The 22359-nt window shown below is 41.0% G+C and overlaps 2 protein-coding genes across 3 annotated transcripts in view; one reads left to right on the plus strand and one right to left on the minus strand.

The window, feature by feature from the left end:
- Positions 1–5214: 5214 nt before the first annotated feature.
- LOC133646710 (uncharacterized) lies at positions 5215–21199 on the minus strand. Its single transcript, XM_062042404.1, has 4 exons — positions 21182–21199; positions 17356–17411; positions 16466–17281; positions 5215–6368 (listed from the first exon to the last, which is right to left on the minus strand). Exons 2-4 carry the CDS (start codon positions 17363–17365, stop codon positions 5656–5658), a joined length of 1539 nt encoding a protein of 512 aa, XP_061898388.1. The 5' UTR covers positions 17366–17411; positions 21182–21199; the 3' UTR covers positions 5215–5655.
- The window catches only part of dnaaf9 (dynein axonemal assembly factor 9), a 63581-nt gene continuing 62411 nt past the window's right edge, over positions 21190–22359 (plus strand). For both annotated transcript variants that reach the window (XM_062042400.1, XM_062042401.1), the window contains exon 1: positions 21190–21408. In XM_062042400.1, the coding sequence (XP_061898384.1) occupies positions 21353–21408 (56 nt within the window). In that variant the 5' untranslated portion in view covers positions 21190–21352. The remainder of the gene's footprint in view (positions 21409–22359) is intronic.

Consider the following 22359-nt stretch of genomic DNA (forward strand, 5'->3'; position numbering starts at 1 on the left):
GAAAAAACAAGTGCAACTGTACTTATTTGCACAAAAGTGTTAACATTGTATTTCCATGGCATATTGCATTGTAACTAGTTCCACAGCAGTTTCTATCCTGTTCTTACCTTATCTCATTGATCTCATCTCGTACTGTCTGTGTGTTTATGTGTGCGTACATATGAAAAACATAACAAAAACATGAACAAAACAATGAACAGAGTTGTACTTTTTAGATGTCAGGGCCCTATGCAATATGTACACATATTGTTAATATAGTATACATTTTAACTGACCTTTATTTGACTATGTTTGTGTTTTTGTAGGTGGCTAAAATACGCAGTGCTGCTGACCGCCGTCTAACATTACGTTACTGTGTGTGATACATTGACTAACGTAACGTTTCGTATAGGTACCTCATGCAACCCTGCTTAAAAAAATCACTTGGCAAAAAGTATGAATAAGGTAGCGAACTGCAGTGGACGCAACAGATTGCCGTGTTTGCAATGACGTTATAACCATAGACATCTTATAAGTAGAAGCAGCATTGGTTGCTGTGACGCGAGCAATTTGGCCGCCATCTTGAAGTAGTGACAGTTGACAGGTAGAAAATAAAGATGGTGTTCAGCGTTTTCCTACTCAAATGAGCGGACTGTTGAAAATAGGAATCGGGGGATTACTTTTCACAAGTAAGATTTAACATTAATGTACTATTGGTTGTATTTCATGAAAATAATATTACCACAGAGTTGAGAAGGAGCAAAGATCTTCAATATTTGTATGTGAAAATCACAAAGAAATCTTCTGGGGGAGGATGACTGCCCTACAGGGGTTTGGTTTACAAACTTTCAGCCCCACCTAAAACAAAATTCACCAGCCGCCACTGATTATGATGCATTCTCATTTTAGGCAAAATATAAGACAATACTTTCTTAACAGTATAATTGTAACCAGGAATAAGTCTTCAAGTAACAATATTCAAATACTAACATTGTTGGGTAAGACAGAATTTGGTTTTATTCTGAATCCAGTGAAACAGATTGGTGGTTTTAGCTGATAGACTTTCAGGTGTTTATATATATTTATGTTGAAGTATTTGGCAGACACTTTTATCCAAAGCGACTTACATAAAAAATACATATAAAACAATGACTGTAAGCATGATCATTTAAGGGAAGAATGTAATACAAAATATCAATACAAAGTGCCAAGACAGACTCTCTGCTGCTGCAGCAACAGAGATACAGTCTATAAGATATATATTTATATATATATATATATATATATATAATGTATTCATACATTGTTTATGTAGGATATACGCATGTATACATAACCTAATCATATTGTTTCTTCAATTTAAAAATAGCTGACCGTTTTTTTCCCCTTTCTCTGGGATTATATTCCCAGTTTTGATCTCGGACGTCTGGTCACTTATAGCGTATAAGAATATTATATTACTGTTAAGCAAACTATGAATAATAAAACACGCCAAAACATGTTTCCTTTATCATAGCTACACGTATGACAAAAAAGCGCGTGAAAATCAGTGGTATTCAGTGAGGTAAGATGAATTAAATGCGCTGACAGTTAATTGCTCCTGCCAAATGATTTGCGCTGAGTGGAGCGGATCACCACTCCAAGATGGCGGCCCCGCGTCTCGTCTGCGCCTGTAGGCAGTAGCGCTCGATGCTGCGTACCCTTATAAGATGTCTAAGGTTATAACGTTAGCAGTGAGTTTACAGCCTTACTGATTTAACTACACAGCAAATAAAAGTTACGTTACTTAGCCAATAAACGTTATCTTACATTCAAAACTTACCCTTTGTGCAACTTCAAATGTCGAACGAAGTTGGAAGTTGTTGCGTCTCCGTCTGTAATATTCGAACTGCGTGATTTGCATACGGCAATTCGTTTTTTGTTGACCAAGTCGTAGTTTTAATACCCGAACGAAATTAACTTTGGCATAATTGTTTCTCACTGCCGCATTGTTTGACAACTCTTGTTCGGTGGTTGTCCTGCAATTTGATTGGATGAATGCTGTGTGATGAAAACAACGTAGATCTAATTTGATTGGCTGTTGTAATGAGAGCACACCAGCTGACAGGAACAACACGCTGATAGACACAGACGAAGAAAATGAAAAATACGGAGCAGCGCGCTCCCAAATAACTTTTTAATCTTTGGGTTTTGGGGAAAGTAGCAAGTCATGTCAAGTCAAAAGGCTCAAGTCCAAGTGAAGTCACAAGTCATTGATGTTAAAGTCTAAGTCGAGTTGCAAGTCTCTTTACATTTTGTCAAGTCGAGTCCAAAGTCATCAAATTCATGACTCGAGTCTGACTCGAGTCCAAGTCATGTGACTCGAGTCCACACCTCTGGTGACACCTGCCTGTTTCCTGACCCTGGATCAGTATAAGTCCTGGATCAGGGGAAAGGTCGACACCGATGAACTTTTCTGCAGTCCTGATTGGCCTTTGCAGTCTGTGTCTGTCCAGCTTAGTTGCAAATCCAAACCAAGCAGTTTCGGCAACACTTTGCCTAAATATGAAAACTCAGGGCATCCAAAGTTTATGTTTGCTAATGTTTATTGGCCCATAACATTGCATGAATTTAAAAAAAAAAAGAAATAAAATAAAATAAAATCTGAGTGTGGAGGGAGGCGTGGCCTGCGGACCTGCAGCAAAGCGGGGTGTGCCAGGACCGGCTTCGAGATCAGCGACAGGTGCGTAGATGGCCCACCTGGGCCTGGTTATCTAATCACCTGTCGCTCTGTTAAAGGCGGCAGCCGGGAGGAGAGAGGTGGTGGAGCTGGAGCGAGAGCGAGAGAGAGACAGCCACGAACAAACACTTGCTGAAAAGCACAACATTAAGACTTTATTGCAAAATAAAACAGTGTCATGTCAGTGCTTGGTGGTCCGAGGAACCCCGAGGAGAGAGACCTCCACACTGAGCAAGAGGACATTATGTAACAATACTTTGTTTTTGCAAATAGCTTATAACTGTCATGACCTGCCATAGCAGTTCTGGCTTTATATATTATTTACTAGTGTTTTATGTTTAGTTAGTGTCAGCGCCCCTTCCTCCGTCGGAGTGCTTTATATGCCAGCACCCGCGTCTCAGACGGACGCTGTTTTGTTTAGTTTTTGCTGCAAAGATAATCAAATTAGCATTTTTACCATCAATTCGTGTCCGGTCCCTGCATCCTGGTGCCATGCCTCCGGCCAACATACGCCACCCAGACAATATTTTTTTAGGCTTTTGAAAAATATATAAATATCGAAGTTGACCCCAGATTTTAAGCGGCCCTCAATGGAAAATGTTTCGACGGCCCTTGACGTAAACAGTCGACGAAAGCAGTGAGTGTTCATCCACATGCCGTATCCATTCATGCTGCTCTTCAGTCAATAAGGACACTTACTTTACTACAAATAAAATAACCATCAACAATCTTCAAACTCTTACTGTGTGACATATTATGTTGTATATCACATTTATTCATTTCTTCAGTCAACAATTTTATTTATTGGTATAAGGAGTTTCATTGTACCGTATCGTAATTTCCACTCTATAGAGCCCATCTAAATATAAGCCGCACCAACACATTTTATTTTGTACATAAATTGGACGCACACACCTATATAAGATTTTAAGAGATCAATAAAGCATTGAGTGCTTTCAAATAATTTTAAATACCAGGCAGATTCTGAACGCTACATATTTGCTGCCATCTTTTGGACAATGTGAGTAAGTCTGATCAATGACCCTTGAACGTACTTGGAAATAACAGCGCAGCATTTAGTTATATGACACAATCCAAACAACCTTTCCTAGTCACAATGCAGAAAACATATGCATCCACATAACACAACCTGCTCACTGAACATTGTGGATATTATGAAAAACGTCCGAACACCATAAAAAAATCAAAATTACACCCATTCAAACCCATTAGAGTGCATGATGGGAATGTAAAACATTCTCCACACTTATCCATGTATGGCACATTTTAGCTGCTTGATATTTCTGATTGATTACAAATCTTTAAGGAGGTCGTCACGGAAGTAAACAAGGTAGGAGTCAAACTTTTACATTCTAAGGCAGTGAACCCTAGGGGTTCGGTGAGTCGGCCTCAGGGGTTCGGTGGAGCCTCCGCCGCGGAGGTCAAGACACACCTGACTCATCTTGTAAATAAAAACTTCTCCCAATCGGCGTACTATGGATACCCCCAAACAATGTTCCCTCTAATTTTCCATCTGATTTGCAGGTGTGTAATTTGTTGTGAGTTTATGCACTGTGTTGGTTTTGTTCTTTGAACGGTTCATTTTGTGCACCAGTAAAAAAAAACATATAACTTTGTCTTGAATTTTTAAAAAATAACGTTTAATTTTTCACTAAAAAAGGGTTCGGTGAATGCACATATGAAACTGGTGGGGTTCGGTACCTCCAACAAGGTTAAGAACCACTGTTCTAAAGCATTGTAATAAACTGGATCAACAGAAGGTGTTTTGTGTGCTTAAGTCTGCGAAAACAAATGCCATTGTCACGGTGCAGTGTAAAAACTTGTAAAGAATGAAATAAATACTCAAAGTTATGTACAACAAATGTGTTCAACCTAGGTATTATATTGTTTTTAATTTTTTCAATGAAAAAATGTTGGCGTATTCTTTTATAATTACCCTGTATATCCATCATATTAATATAATATGTATTTGGTCACACGGCCAAATTTATTTAGCCCAAGTCCCAAGTCAAATAGTTTGGACACCCCTATGTCAGGGACTGCTGTCGGTCATGAACCCCAAGATGCAGGGATAGCAGGCGTAGCGCAGGAAAACATGACTTTGATGTAAAAAAAAAAAATTGTGCACATGCAGGGAAAACAGGTAACAGGAAACAGCCAACAGGAACCAGGAAACAGGATAACAGGTTACAGGCAACAGGATACAATCATCAAGCCCGGACTGGAGGGTGAGGCAGGCATAAATAGTAGTCTGATTGGCAATTGCAACCAGGTGTGTCAGGCTGCCAATCAGGGACAGGTGAGGGAAACGAGCGCTCAGGGAGACATGCAGGAAATGGAACCAAAACAAGAGCGCTGACAGGAAATAAACACAAACAGAGGAAAACCCAAACATAACCAAACTGTCTGTAACAAGCCTGACACCCCTGGTCTAATGTGATTAAGCTAAATTTATTGGCAACATGTGAAGTTTTTCAACTCGGAAAAATGTACCAATTAGCCGCAGAATTGTATAAGGCGCAGGATTCATAACATGGGAAAAAAGTTGCGGCTAATAAATTACGGAAGTTACGGTATGTAACATTACCGTATTGAAAATGACCTTAATACCGAGGGAAAACCAACCCGCAGAGACATGACCAAAGTATAGTACAGTGGTGTCCAAAGGCCATGCCTCGGGGCAATTTGCAGCCCATATTTTCCTCCCAAAACTCACACTGAAAAATTACAATTCAGTATTCATCTGACCTTTTGGAATGGTTTATTGAAGCACCAATTTAAATGTTACATATTTTGAATTGGCTTTTGCATTTTAATCCACAAATAAGAGATTATCAAAGTAGCCCCTGCAATGTTTCCGTTTTTCTGTCAACGTATATTATAAGCAAAACTAATATGATAGTGTAGTGAAAAACCATATAACTGATGGATGGCACTTAACCATCTTTGAGCTGGAAGTTGGACTCCCAGGTCCCGCCTTTCATGTCCTCAATCATTTTCTTTCTGTCCTGGAGCTCCTGAGCAGTGAACCTCTTCACCGCGTGTGCTCGTCCTCCGTGAGACGCCACGAGCTTGTTGATGCCTGACAGCAGCTCTCTGACCTGATGGTAGCTTAAAGCATTGTGGGTCTTGGCCAGGTCTAGCTCGTAGTAGCGGCTGCCGCACCTCCGGATGAGCTCCTGCAGCGTTGCGTGGGCCCCCGCCACGTAGTTGTGAATCCTCTGAGACCTGGGCGGGCCTTGGCTCATGTGAACGAACAGCACCAAGGAGTGCTCGGCGGCGTCTTTCCCGAGGATCCTCTGCAGGTGAGTTAGAATCACGCTCTCGCCCTGAGTAAAGCGGCCCACCTGGAGCACCAGCAAGTAGACGTGGGGTCCCGGCAGCGCCAGAGCTAGGCAGTCCTTCACCTGCTGAAGGTTCTCCACTCCGTCCTCGTCCCACAGCTCAGGTGTGTCCACCAGGATTAGCCTCCTCTCCGCCGTGCAAACCTCTTTCCTCTCACAGACCAGGGTGGACTGGGGGTCCTCGTCATTGGATCCGTTTATGGGGAACTGGTTACTTGCTCGCTCCAAGATGAGATTAATAGCTGACGTCTTGCCACTGCCTGACAGACCTAGCAGAACCACGGACATCTTTTTTGTGTCATCATCTAAGAGACAGGAAAGACCATCTGGTTATTATCTCTTTAAATAGCCATCCATCCATCCAGATTGCAGGGCCGCAGCCTGAACACAGAAGCCCAGACTTTCCTCTCCCCGGCTACTTCAACCAGGGGGATTCCAAGGCATTATCAGGCCAGCTGGGAAATATAGTATTTTCAACGTGTCCTGTGTCTTCCCCCTGGCCTCCTACCAGTCGGAGTTGCCCTGAATACCTCCTCAGGGAGGTGTCTGGAGGAATTCTTAACCAGATGCCCGAGCCCCTTCATCTTGCTCCTCTCAAGATGAGACTTTACTCCGAGCTCTTCCCGAATGACAGAGCTTACCCTACCCTACCCTATCTCTAAAAGAAAGCCCTGCTACCCTATGAAGGAGACTCATTTCAGCCACCCATATACCCGATCTTGTCCTTTCGATCCAAACCCATAGCTCATGACCATAGGTGAGGATAGGAACATAGATCGACCAGTAAATTGAGAGCTTTGCCTCCCGGTTCAGCTATTCCAATGTCTGTTTTTTTAATGTATTTTTTACCAGGTCGGGATTGCATATTGAGGAATTATCTGTTTAGCAGTTGTTACCTCTTTGTAAAGCAACTGTTGGTTGATTACAGTAAATGTTTTAATTAACGTCACTATCACCTATTCACTTATTGTAACCACAGAGACACCTATCGTCAATCGCCAGATGCGTGGTGTATAAAAGCAACCAACTGCCGGCGTCTCTATTTAGAGTCGTGTCAGAGAAGGCATTGAGGGTGTCCATTTTGGTGGCCTTTGGGTCTTATCCCAGCAATTTGCAGATGAAGTGGTCCTAATGGCCTCATTAATATGTGACCTCCGGCATTCGCTTGGGAGGTTTGCAGCTAAGTGTAACACTTCTAAAATGAGACTAAGCCCCTCCAAATCCGAGGCCATGGTTCTCAACCGGAAAAGGGTGGATTGCACCCTTCATATTGGGAGTGCAGGTCTTGTACCAGGTGGAGGAGTTCAAGAATCTCGGGATCTTGTTCATGAGTGGGGAAATGCTAGAGCGTGAGATTGACAGGCCCATCGGTGCAGTAATGCGGTCACTGTACCGGATCGTTGGCGGTGAAGAGTCAGGCAAACCGGAAGGCAAAGTTCTCAATTCACCGGTCGATCTACGTTTCTAACCCCACCTATGGCTAGGGATGATGTTTGATAAGAAATTATCGAGTTCGAGCCTATTATCGAATCCTCTTATCGAACCGATTCCTTATCGATTCTTTTATCGAGTCCAGATAGGTTGTTGTATATGGAAAAACACACAATATTTGGTTTAACAAATCACTTCACATTCTCTACTGCTCGCTACTATAGTATTACCGTAATTTCCGGACTATAAGCCGCTACTTTTTCCCCTCGTTCTGGTCCCTGCGGCTTATACAAGGGTGCGGCTTATTTACGGCCTGTTCTTCTCCGACACCGACAAAGAGGATTTCGGTGGTTTTAGTACGCAGGAGGAAGACGATGACACAATGATTAAAGACTGACTTTTCATATACCGGTAGGCTGGTTATTTTGATAACGTACAGGCGAGCACTTTGTATTAGTTTGCACCGTTGTATTATTTGTACTCTGCACGAATGCTGTTCGCCATGTCAAAGATGTGAAAGTCTGATTGAATGATTGAAAGATTTATTGTTAATAAATGGGACGCTTTGCGTTCCCAAACAGTCATCTCTGTCCCGACAATCCCCTCCGTGGTAGCAGGAACCCCTATATACTACGGTAATTACACATCAAAACCCTGCGGCTTATAGTCGGGTGTGGCTTATATATGGAGCAATCTGTATTTTCCCCTAAATTTAGCTGGTGCGGCTTATAGTCAGGTGCGGCTTATAGTCCGGAAATTACGGTACTATATCTGAGTTATTGTGCAGAAATGTGGGGAAATAACTACAAATGTGCGCTACATTCGTTAACCGTGTTACAAAAAAGATCAATTAGACTGATACATAATGTTGGATATAGAGAACATACTGTACAAACACTTTATTTATTGAGTCAAAAATATTAAAGTTCGATGATTATGTTAAATTGCAAACAGCTAAAATGATGTGGAATTAAATGATGGAATAGATTAAGTAAAGAAGTTAAACATTGTACTGATATGATCCAGTTTATAAGGTTGTTCAAATGAATAGTGCTTACAAAGTACAAAGAAGAAGAAGAATTATGAGAAATACTTTCAAGCTTATTGAAAATAAGATATTCTTCATCTCAGTATATTAATAATGACTGAATTAATTAATTACATATTACAAAACTGTTGTATATACTGTTGCGTCCCAGCAGATCTTCCTCCCAGAGAAATTAAGTTGTGCTGGCTGCTCCCAAGTTCTTTTGATGACACATAGCTGAGCTCAAATTGTACACCAGGCAGTAGTTGGTATTTTGTGGTTTATTCTCAAAGCTTTGACAATAAACGTGAGACCAATCCAGTACAGAAGCGTTCACTCGCACAGCTCAGATTGATCTTCCCTCCCTACGCCAGCGTTGCCCTCTCTCCTCTGTCTCTCGCCCCCACCTTCGTTGTTCCTCGCCCCCACCTTACAGAAATGACTACAAATGTCCATTGTGTTTCTTATCTAGAGTCGGCCTGAGAAGGGAAGCAGGGAGGACTCTTCTCTGCCTCCTGCATTCCAGAGCTATCAAGGCCAGACCATACCGTACACTTTGAAGACTCAAAAGAGAACAAAATGGAGCTGTTTTGCAATACGACCACGAAACTAAAGAAGTAACACTTAAATATGGATATATGTAATTATCCACTTCCGTCAATACTAATTCATAGATATTTTATTATAAAAAGGTCAGTAAATGATGTATATATTTGTATGAAGTGGGAAAGGGGTAGGATTAAATAAGCTTTACTTCTTCCTACTCCTGTAAAGTGAAATTATATGAAACTGTGATGTATTATGATGTGGTCGGATCATGTTTTGTTTAGTTATGTTGTTAGTTTTGGACTTCTTTAGTTGTTTTGTACACTTCGGGGGTTTGTTTTAGTCACCATGGTTACTTATGATTTTCACCTGCCTTGTATGCGCACCTGTTGCTCATCAGAGACTCTATTAAAGCCTGCCTTTTCCGGTCACTCGTCGTGGCTTCATTGTTTGCATTTGCAACAGTTACGTTGGCATTCTGGTTTTCGAGCGCATGATTCCTGTGCTAAGTTACCTTAACTTCTAGTATTCCTGTGCTAAGTAAGTTTTTGCTTTAGCTTCTCGTGCGAACGGCACGCTTTCCTTTTATTTCGTTCCTGTCTGTTGTAATGTGTATGATTTATGAGAAATAAATCATCTCCTACCTGCACGCTTTCGTCCGGAGCCGTCAGTTTTGCGTCCCGGGAACTAACCGCAGCACGCAGCACCCCACCGTGACAAATGACTGGGCTACGTGACGTCATTTCTTGTGATGTCACACGAGGCATTTCTTGTCGGGATGGGAATTGTTCTCAGGGATTCGAATGAAGAACCAACTCTTTTTCTTTACTATAGTGGTCTCGATAACGGGTACCGGTTCTCAAAAAGGGATTCGAGTCCGAGGACTCGGTTCTTTTCTTATCGAACAACCGGGAAAACCGGTTTCGAGCATCATCCCTACCTATGGCTTCAAGCTTTGGGTAATGATAGAAAGAGCAAGATTGCGGGTACTTCCGGACAGAATTAGTTTACTTAGAAGTTTCCTTTGTAGAGCGGCTGGACTCATCCTAGAAGACATGGTCAGAAGCTCGGTCATCCAGGAGGAGCTCAGAGTAGAGCCACTGCTGATTCACATCAGGAGGATCCAGTTGAGGTGGATTGGGCTTTTAGCCCAGATGCTTCCTGGAAAACTCCCTGGTGAAGTGCTTCGGCGACGCCCAAATGGGAGGAGTCCCCATTGTAAACCTAGAACACGCTGAAGGGATTATGTGTCACAGCTGGCCTGGAAATTCCTCAGTGTTCCCCTGGTGGAACTGGAATAGGTGGCTGAAGACCGAAGACCTGGGCTTCCCGACTGAGACCTGGAGGACCCTGAATTACAGTATAGGGACCTGCTGTGGTTCTGCCAAACAATGAGCAGGGCCAAATAACCAGGAAATCCCAATATTATTTAAACTGTCTTGCAACTGTCTCATGGGAAGGAGACTCTTTTGTGCATTTTGTTCGTGTGTGTGCGTGTGTGTGTGTGTGTGTGTGTGTGTGTGTGTGTGTGTGTGTGTGTGTGTGTGTGTGTGTGTGTGTGTGTGTGCGTGTGTGTGTGTGCGCACGCGTGTGTGTGTGTGTGTGTGTGTGTGTGTGTGTGTGTGTGTGTGTGTGTGTGTGTGTGTGTGTGTGTGTGTGGGTGTGCCATCGACAGTATTGTGCTTTATCATACTGCATACTGTAACTTTCCATACACCCGTTGTTTTTTTGCATTTCCCTGCGACACTCTTTCACTTTGACCATGCTAGTGCTCCCTTGGTTGTTCATAATAAAAGGACTGTCTGCCTCCACTTTGCCTGCCTTCTCTACATCTTGGGGTGCAGAGCAACTATGCCAACACGGAACGTAATACATTCAATACAGTGAATAATTTTTGACTGTGAACACCAAGAGTGTACGTACATAAGCTGAATGAAACACACAAAATCATAAGAAAATGTATATAGTTAATTTTGTATTCGGACAAAGTCTCATTATTTTAGGTCAGTCTGATCAAATTAACAACATGTTTTAGAGATAAAACTTTGAAAACGTTCCTACTCAGTTGTTGGTGAGAAATCTATTGCACGTTACTTTTTAGCACTATTAATGCTGACTTAGCAGATTGCTCCAACAATGGTTCTGTTGCGGCTGTTTTGTACATTATATTTTTTCATAAATGACCTCATGGTCAAAGAGCACTAACTTGTTATTTAAAGGCCTACTGAAATGAATTGTTTTTATTTAAACGGGATAGCAGATCCATTCTTTGTGTCATACTTGATCATTTCGCGATATTGCCATATTTTTGCTGAAAGGATTTAGTAGAGAACATCAACGATTAAGTTCGCAACTTTTGATCGCTGATAAAATAATCCTTGCCTGTACCGGAAGTAGCGTGACGTCACAGGCTGAAGGGCTCCTCACATTTCCCCATTGTTTACAATGCAGCGAGAGCATTCCGGACCGAGAAACCGACGATTACCCCATTAATTTGAGCGAGGATGAAAGATTTGTGGATGAGGAACGTGAGAGTGAAGGACTAGAGTGCAGTGCAGGACGTATCTGTTTTCGCTCTGACCGTAACTTAGGTACAAGGGTTCATTGGATTCCACACTTTCTCCTTTTTCTATTGTGGATCACGGATTTGTATTTTAAACCACTTCGGATACTATATCCTCTTGAAAATGAGAGTCGAGAACGCGAAATGGACATTCACAGTAACTTTTATCTCCACGACAATACATCAGCGAAGCTCTTTAGCTACGGAGCTAACGTGATAGCATTGTGCTTAAATGCAGATAGAAACAAAATAAATAAACCCCTGACTGGAAGGATAGACAGAAAATCAACAATACTATTAAACCATGGACCTGTAACTACACGGTTAACGCTTTTCAGCCTGGCAAAGCTTAACAATGCTGTTGCTAACGACGCCATTGAAGCTAACTTAGCTACGGGACCTTGACAGAGCTATGCTAAAAACATTAGCTCTGCACCTACGCCAGCTCTCATCTGCTCACCACGACCCGTGCTCACCTGCGTTCCAGCGATCGACGGCGCGACGAAGGACTTCACCCGATCACCGATGCGGTCAGCGGCCCGGAGACGGAGGAAGTCAAGGTGAGAACAGTGGTGCGGCGGCGGGCGTTGTAGCTTTCGAGGACACCCCGGCCACCATCAGAGTTGGCAAGAAACATATATTTCCCCAAAGTTACGTACGTGACATGCACATAGCGCCACGCACGTACGGGCAAGCAATCAAATGTTTGGAAGCCAAAGCTGTACTCACGGTAGCGCGTCTGCTATCCATCTCAAAGTCCTCCTGGTTGTGTTGCTGTAGTCCGCCGCTAATACACCGATCCCAGCTACAACTTTCTTCTTTGCAGTCTTCATTGTTCATTAAACAAATTGCAAAAGATTCACCTACACAGATGTCCAGAATACTGTGGAATTTTTTGATGAAAACAGAGCTGTTTGTATTGGGACACAATGGTGTGCCAATACTTCCGTTCACTTCGTGACATCACGCGCATACGCCATCATACATAGACGTTTTCAACCGAAAGTTTAGCGGGAAATTTAAAATTGCACTTTATAAGTTAACCCGGCCGTATTGGCATGTGTTGCAATGTTAAGATTTCATTATTGATATATAAACTATCAGACTGCGTGGTCGGTAGTAATGGGTTTCAGTAGGCCTTTAAGTTAAACAAAAAGGGTGCTTTTTATAATATATTGTGAGTTTTGGAATGGGGGTATTGGACTCAGGTATTCTTCTAACAGAGTGGCAATAAGGTGACACACCTGCAGCATGCGATTAGTATTCAAGTCAGAAGAAGTTCTCCGTTTGATGCGTCGTGTTAGCGTTTACAAGCGGGTGGCGAGCTGTTGAGAGGAGAGTGACAGGAAAATGTCATTGGTGCAACCATAAATCATTGCAAACAAGACTTTAAAAAACACCCCTCTTGCTGTAATTGCCCGTCGGGGCGCATTTTATGAAGGATATTTTATTACCTGGCGTGTCAAGCGCACACCTCACGCTGGCTAATGCTGCAGCTCGCTTTAAGAGTGAACCGTTAAGAAGAGCTTAGAGTCATGTGAAAATGTATAAATTAATCACTCTGTTGCCTGGAACATCTTACTTTGGCCCATGGACCACCCCTCTACATCCCCAAACCCAGTTTAATCTGTTTTTTTTCATACTCTAAAATGATCGTATTTTGGTAAAAATGATCCTACATATCTAAATTTGACCTTGCACCAGTCCATCTGTCCATCCCACCAAGACCTTCATTGCATGGCTTAGAAAGCAATTTTACCTTAAAATAAACTAACAGCGTTGTTGAAAACAAGGTGCCACTGTTAGAACAGCGCCCCCACCTGGCTGTAAAAAGGAACGTGAGACAATGCACAACATCAGGCGCAGTGCAGAATGTATCTTGTTTGCTAATAGTCATGTATTCAAAAGTCAAATTGGTACAAACATTGTACCGCAGGGGAAATTATTATTACTGCACGATTTGATTATTTTCGATTCTTGTGGGTAACAATTCGATTCCAAATCGATTTTAGTGGAATTTCTGCCTATTTTCACCTTTCACCTGAATGCATTAGGGAGAAGATTGCCAAGTGTGTAAGAGTTGAGCATATGGTCGCCCTGACATTGTACAAGATGTTTTGATTGTTTGTTATGGCTAAGGGATCCAAGGATATTGCAGAGTAAGCAAATTCAAAATAGCTGGCCCCTGACCCATGAGGAAAAACATAAATAACCAAGTTGGACCAAGTCAGGGGCTCTTCTTTCTTTTTTTCCTGCTAGAAGAGACCACCGTAGTTTCTCCGGAGAAACTGTCTGTATCATGGCAATTCAATCCAACCTTGTACCATTTGATTATGAGTAAATAAAACTCTTGTGATAAATTCACTTTTGTTCCTGTTTAAGATTTGGACTTTCTACTACAACGATTCTCAAGTCAAAATATATACTCAAAAGACCACCTGGTTATTATCTCTTTAAATAGCCATCCTAATAAAATTAGGTGCCAGTTCTATGATTAACTACTGTACATAAACAGCTCTGATAAATGTTTATATTACCTAAAATAAAACTGTTTTGTTTAATTTAAAAAAATAACACAAACATTTAATAAAGACAAATACAAATAAGGCAAAAAGAGAAGTATCCAACACTTTTTACTTTTCTAAAGTAAATGTGTACAGCAGATACAGATCATTTACATCAACAATATGATTTGCCCTGAGTGGCTGGACAGAACAGATATAATCAAAAATTAAATTAAAAAAACATGGATTTTTTTTTTTAATTGTTTTTATAAATTAAGAATCGTTAGAAAGAAAAATCATCAATTCATTCTAAAAAAAAAAATGTTTTGACACTCCTGAAAACGATCGTACAAATATCGTACAGTTGTACTGATTGTGCATCAACTACTAGACCAAATAGATGACCATGTGGTCAAAGCAAGACACCCACTTTTTTTAAAAGCACATTAGCGCCTCCTATAGCACTAGAGTAGAAAACGATAGTCCAGCACCAATGTCCGCTATTGTTTACACTCTGAGACATTTACAGTTATGTTGTTGCTCTGTTGTCCATTTCCAAAATTAATTTTGAAGTTATTTCACTATGAAACCAAACACTATATTAAAGGAGCCATATGTAATAATTTCATGTAAAGTCATCATTAAATGGCCCTGATATGTCAAAAGGCATTAATAAATCATGTTCTTTTCCAATACCTCTATAACTGATAACGGTAGTTCAGCCGGGATATGCTCATTTCAAAATTAGACTTAAAGCCCTGAAATCTTGTTATTGTTTTAATTACGATGCGCCGCCCTCCACCGTTTGACCAATTAGAAAGTCCATGAGTGTGTCACATCCAGGTTTCTTAGACACCGCCATCTTTGTCTAACTACTGGTAAAGTTATTAAAAATGTCAGACCTTAGTCAATCTAAAAGGCCTTGATACCATCAACTTATTCATGATAAAGCCAGGAACAAAACGAGGATTTGAAAGATGGAGACCATTGAAAATGTTTTCATCTGATGCCAAACTTGCTCATTTCCTCCTTGAAGTCAGGCATTTACATTTTTTTATTACTTGTAATAAATGGAAATGTACATTTGGTATGTAAACTATATTGTCCAATACAGTCTATGATCTTGTCTAACAAAGCTAGTATGTTCCAGCAACCAATACTTAGCATGCTAGCACGGTCTATGACACATCAACATATAGGCAAATGGGGGAAATATATGCCTGTTACCCTGTATGTCGATGTGTCATCCAACTGACAGGGCAAAATATATTTTAGACAAATAAAACCTATGTGGATATGGGTAGTGTCAGTGCCTATTTCCTTCTCAACATGCTGATACGCTGAGGAAATGGGTTCCAACATTAGCACGGCTGTCATCATGGCAATGTGAAACGTATGGAGACAGCCAAATCACATGATAAAAGAATTCCTCATTTGTGCTTGCATATTGTGGACTAAATATACCAAGTTATATGACAATCTGAAACGTTTGAAACAGTAGTTGGTTGTAGTTAGTTTTAGTCTTCTGATAGTACTGACAATAACCATATGATTGCCATTTGTTGTGATATTGTACTTCTTCCTAAAAATAGCCTAATTTCTATGTAAAATGTGTTGGTTAGAGATTTGTTATCGACAAAATGCTTGTTTTTTCAGCTATTATGGTCCCAGCACCTCAACCCCTAGTAAGAGGCAGTAGAAGTTTGAAGTTCTTTGGAGTAGCCCAGTCGATCGATGGCAATCTCAGTCAGGGAGAGGGGAGATGGTAGTACAGAATTTTGACTGTGATTGCAGTACCATTTCTGGCCAGATTTTTACATATGACTCCTTTAATGCACGGTAAACAACCTTTGACCAGTCGAGATGTTGTCATGCAGTGTGGATTTATGAAGAAACCATTCATTTTTATTAAATATGACAAGAAAACAACAAGTCTACTAAGGGTGTTAAAAAAATATATTTTCAGATTAATTGCAATTTTTATTTGTAACCATTCTTAATCTATTAAAAAAAAAAAAAATTCCAAATCTGTTTTGTCTAGCCACTCAGGGAAATCATATTGTTGATGTAGATGCCTAATTTGCTGTACAGATTTACTTTAGGAAAGAGAAGTGTTGGATATTTATCTTGTTGCCTTATTTGTATTTGACTTTATTTAATGTTTGGGTAGAAATGTATTAAACAAAAAAATCAGAGCTGTTTATCTATTTTATGGAGGAAATAATGTAGGTAATAATAGAACTGGCATCCAACTGAATCGACTTGTTACCCCCAAGAATGGAATGGTGTGGCACCCCAAGATTGACAGCCCTAAAGTCTTCCCCTACTTACTGTCCTCTAGCTTCATCTGGAGGTGCAGTGTGGCTCGATGGCTGACCACAGCCTCCTCCAGGCTGTCCTTCTTGGTCTCGAACTGCCTCCTCTCGGCGGCCTCCTTGCGTCTCTCCTCGTCATGCTTCTCCCTCAGATCCTTCGCCTCCTCGGCTCGCCTCCCCTCTCTCTGGCTGACCACCCGCCCGAAGGCCTGCACCTTTTCCTTCGCCTCCCGCACCTTCTGCCTGAGCATGCGCATGGCCGCGTCCTCGTTGCCCCGCCGCTTGGCCTCGACTAGCACGCTTCGGCCGTAGCCTGCGGATCCGCTCTCGATCAGCATGTTGTCCACCATGCTGACCAGCACGCCGGCTTCCTCCCTGGCGGAGGGCGAGGTCATTGTGCAGAAACGTCCGTCGCACGTGTTGATCAGGTCCAGGAGGACGTCGTCCAACAGGTGCACCGCTTTGCCGTCTTCCAGGGAGACGATCACCAGGTACTTGAGGGCCTCAACTCCAAAGTGGGCCTGCAGTATCTCCACCAGTTGCATTTGTCTTGGTGTGTATCGTCCACCTTGGATCAACAGCAGGAACGTATTTACTCCATCTTTGCAAGATGTGAAGCACCCATCCATCACCTTGCTGATGTTCTCCCCTGTCATGTCTTCTTTTAAATCCGCATGATGCAGGCTGATCATGCGGTCATCCAGCACCAAGTTATAGACACTTCCCCCAGGACTTAATTGCTGCTCTTCATCTGGAACACTTCCCTCCAGCAGAGACACCAAGGAGGACCATTCATCTTCAGTGGATATAACCAGCATGGCCTGCCTCATGTCTGCCAAACAAGAGTTCACACTTGTCAAACTAATACCAGAACAGTTGTCATATCTGCAGAAAAAGAATACTTACTGCCGGACATGTTTCTTGCGAGGTGCAGACTTCAGTCCAAAACAAGGTGAGCAGCTCTGCAACAGACGGTTCCTGATTTCAACACGTCTCGTGTCAAACTGCGTTTTTTGTTTCTCGAGGAAGTGCATGCCAGCCTACGGCTTGGAATGCATAAGATATGGATCAAAGGCATCTTTTTTTCCTGTTTTGTGCAAGCACAGACTGCTGTGTGCAGGCCGGCTCAGGCCTCGAGATGAGTTTGCTAAGTGTAAAAGTGAGCTGCATTTGTAAATGAAAGAAACTGCTGTTCCAAATGTGTCCACTGGATGTCGCAATAGCAATTCTGTTCAGCAAACACATTTATACCGGGGAGAGCGAGTATACAGACCAAGAGGTACACGGAAAGCAGGGCTGCGACTCCTCCAACCTTGACCCAAAATAAAACAAACAGGAGTCAAATAATTTTGCACTCTGGAGTGAAGAAAAACTTGACATATTGAGAAGTCAAACTTGAGTAAATAATTATATCTTATTTGTTTATTTTCAATCATATTGAATTAGTTATTCGTAAAAAAAATAATTATAAAACCAAAGATAAATAGATAGATATTTCTAAATGTCCTATTTGTTAATCCCATCATTAAAAAGTCCAAAACTTAATTATAGATGTGTTTTGCAAAGCTGGTTTCAACCAAATCCATGCAATAATTTGTTTTTAGTGCATGTAAACAATAAACTTACTGTGTGTGTGTGTGTGTGTGTGTGTGTGTGTGTGTGTGTGTGTGTGTGTGTGTGTGTGTGTGTGTGTGTGTGTGTGTGTGTGTGTGTGTGGTGGCAATGTTGGGCTGAGGGTGGGATGGGGGGCCCTTTAGAGGTCTTGTGCAGTGTTTTTCAACCACTGTGCCGTGAGATATTGTCCGGTGTGCCATGGGAAAATATGCAATTTCACCTAATTGGCCTAAAAAATATTTTTTGCAAACCAATAATTATAATCCACAAGAAATGTGCGGTTGTTAAGAGAGTAACCATATCAGTAAGTGGCAGCAGGTAGCTAATTGCTATATAGGCCTACTTTGAGAATTAGTGGTGTATTAGCGGTTATGGTTTCAATCCATATCAAACATTTGCATCATATTTTGTCATATTTGGTCAATATACGCTACTTAGTTTCATTTGTTCACATTTTCTGTAGTGGGATTTTTAAATTAAAACAATTGTGCCTTGGCTCAAAACAGGTGGAAAAACACTGGTCTTGTGTATGGGGGCCCATAATTTGGATGTACTATACCAATACCTGAGATCAGTAGGTTGTGAGTTCAAACCTCGGCCGAGTCATACCAAAGACTATAAAAATGGGACCCATTACCTCCCTGCTTGGCACTCAGCATTAAGGGTTGGAATTGGGGGTTAAATCACCAAAAATGATTCCTGGGCGTGGCCACCGCTGCTGCCCACTGCTCCCCTCACCTCCCAGGGGGTGATCAAGGGTGATGGGTCATATGGAGAGAATAATTTCACCACACCTAGTGTGTGTGTGACAATCATTGGTACTTTAACTTTAACTTAACAACTTGTACACAAGAAATAATGGGTATTTTTTTTTAATGTTTTGGGCCTTTTCACAAAAACTGACTAAACATATTTGATCATCCAAAAGGAAAAGTCTGGCCTGGGTCTAAATGTCTTTGAATCAGTCAACCACTCGATACCACAGGTTCAATCCTGCCCACGGTAAAGCAGGGCTGTGACTCTTCCCCCTCGACCCAATGTTAAACAAACAGGAGTAAAATAAACATTTTGTAACCCCACTTAAAATGCTGCATGAGACACTGCACATTGATATAGTTCTGTGCAAATTGTTGTCTTCTGTGCAAATTTAAAGGCCTACTGAAATGAAATGTTTTTATTTAAACGGGGATAGCAGATCCATTCTATGTGTCATACTTGTTCATTTCGCGATATTGCCATATTTTTGCTGAAAGGATTTAAAGTTCGCAACTCTTGGTCGCTGATAAAAAAAAGCCTTGCCTGTACCGGAAGTAGCGTGACGTCACAGGTTGAAAGGCTCCTCACATTTCCCCATTGTTTACACCAGCAGCGAGAGCGATTCGGACCGAGAAAGCGACGATTACCCCATTAATTTGAGCCAGGATGAAAGATTGGTGGATGAGGAACGTGAGAGTGAAGGACTAGAGTGCAGTGCAGGACGCATCTTTTTTCGTTCTGACCGTAACTTAGGTACAAGCTGGCTCATTGGATTCCACACTCTCTCCTTTTGGATCACGGATTTGTATTTTAAATCACCTCGGATACTATATCCTCTTGAAAATGAGATTCGAGAACGCGAAATGGACATTCACAGTGACTTTTATCTCCACAACAATACATCGGCAAAGCTCTTTAGCTACTGCTCAAATGCAGATAGAAACAAAATAAATAAATCCCTGACTGGAAGGATAGACAGAAGATCAACAATACTATTAAACCATGGACATGTAACTACACGGTTAATAATTCCCAGCCTGGCAAAGTTTAACAATGTTATTGTTTGTTACAACCTTTTTGTAACTGCGGACCGGTCAACGCTTGAAAAATTGTATTTTATTTTTTTTTCTCATAATAAATTCAATTCAAAAATACAATCATGTGTGCTTACGGACTGTATCCCTGCAGACTGTATTAATCTATATTGATAGATAATGTAGGAACCAGAAATATTAATAACAGAAAGAAACAACCCTTTTGTGCGAATGAGTGTGAATGAGTGTAAATGGGGGAGGGAGGTTTTTTGGCTTGGTGCACTAATTGTAAGTGTTTTTTTTATGTTGATTTAGAAAATATTTTTTTAATTAAAAAAAATACTAAAAAACATATTTTGATCAGCTTTGTATTATTATTGACCCAGTATCTTTAACCTCGTGTCAAAAATGTTGCCAGCACAAAAATTATAATGTTCAGTTACACATTTATTTTATTATGGTTGTTGTATTTTTTTGTAATTAATTCATTAGTTAATTACAAAAAGTTAATAAAAAAAAAAAAAATTATATTTTTTTTTATTATTTCTTGTGCGGCCCAGTACCAATCGACCCACGGACCGGTACCGGGCCGCGGCCCGGTGGTTGGGGACCACTGACCTATAACACAAAGTTGTGTCTTTGAATAGCTATAATATCTGCTATTAGCATTTTTTAACAACATGACCCCCTCCCCCACATTTAAAATATTAAAAGCTCTCAAAATAAAAAAATATATACTGAAAATATAAACAAAGTTTAGGTAGTTAATTAAAATAATAATAATAATAATAATAATAATAATAATAATAATAATAATAATAATAATAACTATAACTATAACTTATAGGTGACCAAGAATAATATTATCAGTTTAAAAATTTCCGCTTTTTCTCAATACATTTAGATTTTTTGCTCTTTTTTCTTACATTTTAAAGTTGTTTTTTTAGATAGATATGTTATTATTTGAAAATACACAACGTTTTTTAATTTTAGCCAACACGTTAGGTATATTTGCACAACGTGTTGGTATCGGATCGGTAGCGCCAATACCAGTCTGAATTGTACTTAGTATCGGATCGGAAAGAAAATCAGTGATATCGCACCTAGTTATTGCCTCGAGATTGCGCCATATTGTAGTCCTGCGGTGTTGCGCTGTCAAAAAGACCCCAAACAGGACAAGACCATGGCGTTACAAAATGGGGGGGCGGGGGGGAGACTTTCTGACAAATTCAGATATATTCACCTCTTGGACCCATCTTGATGCAAAACAATTGTAAAACATATGAATTAGCCATAAAATACAATATAAATAGACATAGTCCACGTACACTCAGATATACGTGTTGGCACCCTCGGCGTGTAATGGTTGGCTCCGTTGCTATGCTAGTGTGGACATTCTCGATGGTGATGGAGAAGATGCAGCTCGCTCTCTTGCCTGGGAAAAGCGAGATTTTAACCACATAAAACACATCCCTGCCACACAGCGACGATACCAAACCATGGCCGGGATTAGACGGGCAACCGGGAAATACCCTGGCGTCAACCCCGCCGTCAGGTACCCGCAATGTTATGTGTTAAACATGGCGGCCGTCCTTGCTAGCAAGGCTAACGTGCAGCTGCTCGTCACTCGCCTGTCAAACACTTGATTTACTGTTGTGTTTGTCGCTTAGCCTCGGAGATGCTTGGCTGCCCAACATGTCGGCTCGTCGGTGTGAAAATAAAACAATCGTGGAAGTGACAGAATAAGATCGCGACAAAATTGGGTTACATTATACTTCAACAAGCGTTGCTATGGTTCGCTGTTTTTCATTGCAAAACAAATGTACTTGTTTTTAATACTTAGCGAGGAACCTTTTTTTGCAAGTAAACCATCTTCTGAACTGACAGTACAGGAGGTCTTAGAATAGATGATGTCATAACAAAATGCAAAGATCGATTATCCATCTATCTTCTTCCGCTTATCTGAGATCGTGTCGCGGGGGCAGCAGCCTAAGCAGGGAAGCCCAGACTTTCCTCTCCCCAGCCACTTTGTCCAGCTCTTTCTGGGGATCTCGATTAATCACATTTTATTTGTACAATATGAGATATATATTTTTTTAGAATTCAGATTGATCTTTTTAAAATGGACGCTGCATATTAATTAGGGGTGTAACGATTAATCAATATATCGATTTATATTCCTTAAATTCAGTGGCGGGCCGTGCGTTTCCCACCTAGGCTTTCAGTGATGTCTGACTTCAATGATTCCCTCTCAAAATACCTTAACTGATGTCCTCACATGACCATTGCTGTAAGAAATACTATACAGAAACACATTAACGCACTACCGGGCATTGTACAAAACGGGTTATTTTCTGGCACATTTAAAAATCAATCAACGCGCATCAGCAATTAAAACATATTATGTGGTACTGTCAAAATTACATTGCAAAAACATATTAAACATGAAAAAATAAATAAATAAAATATATGAACTCACATTTAATCGCCGGGACAGATGAGCTAG

The sequence above is a fragment of the Entelurus aequoreus genome, linkage group LG03, assembly GCF_033978785.1.
Source record: "Entelurus aequoreus isolate RoL-2023_Sb linkage group LG03, RoL_Eaeq_v1.1, whole genome shotgun sequence".
Lineage (NCBI taxonomy): Eukaryota > Metazoa > Chordata > Actinopteri > Syngnathiformes > Syngnathidae > Entelurus > Entelurus aequoreus.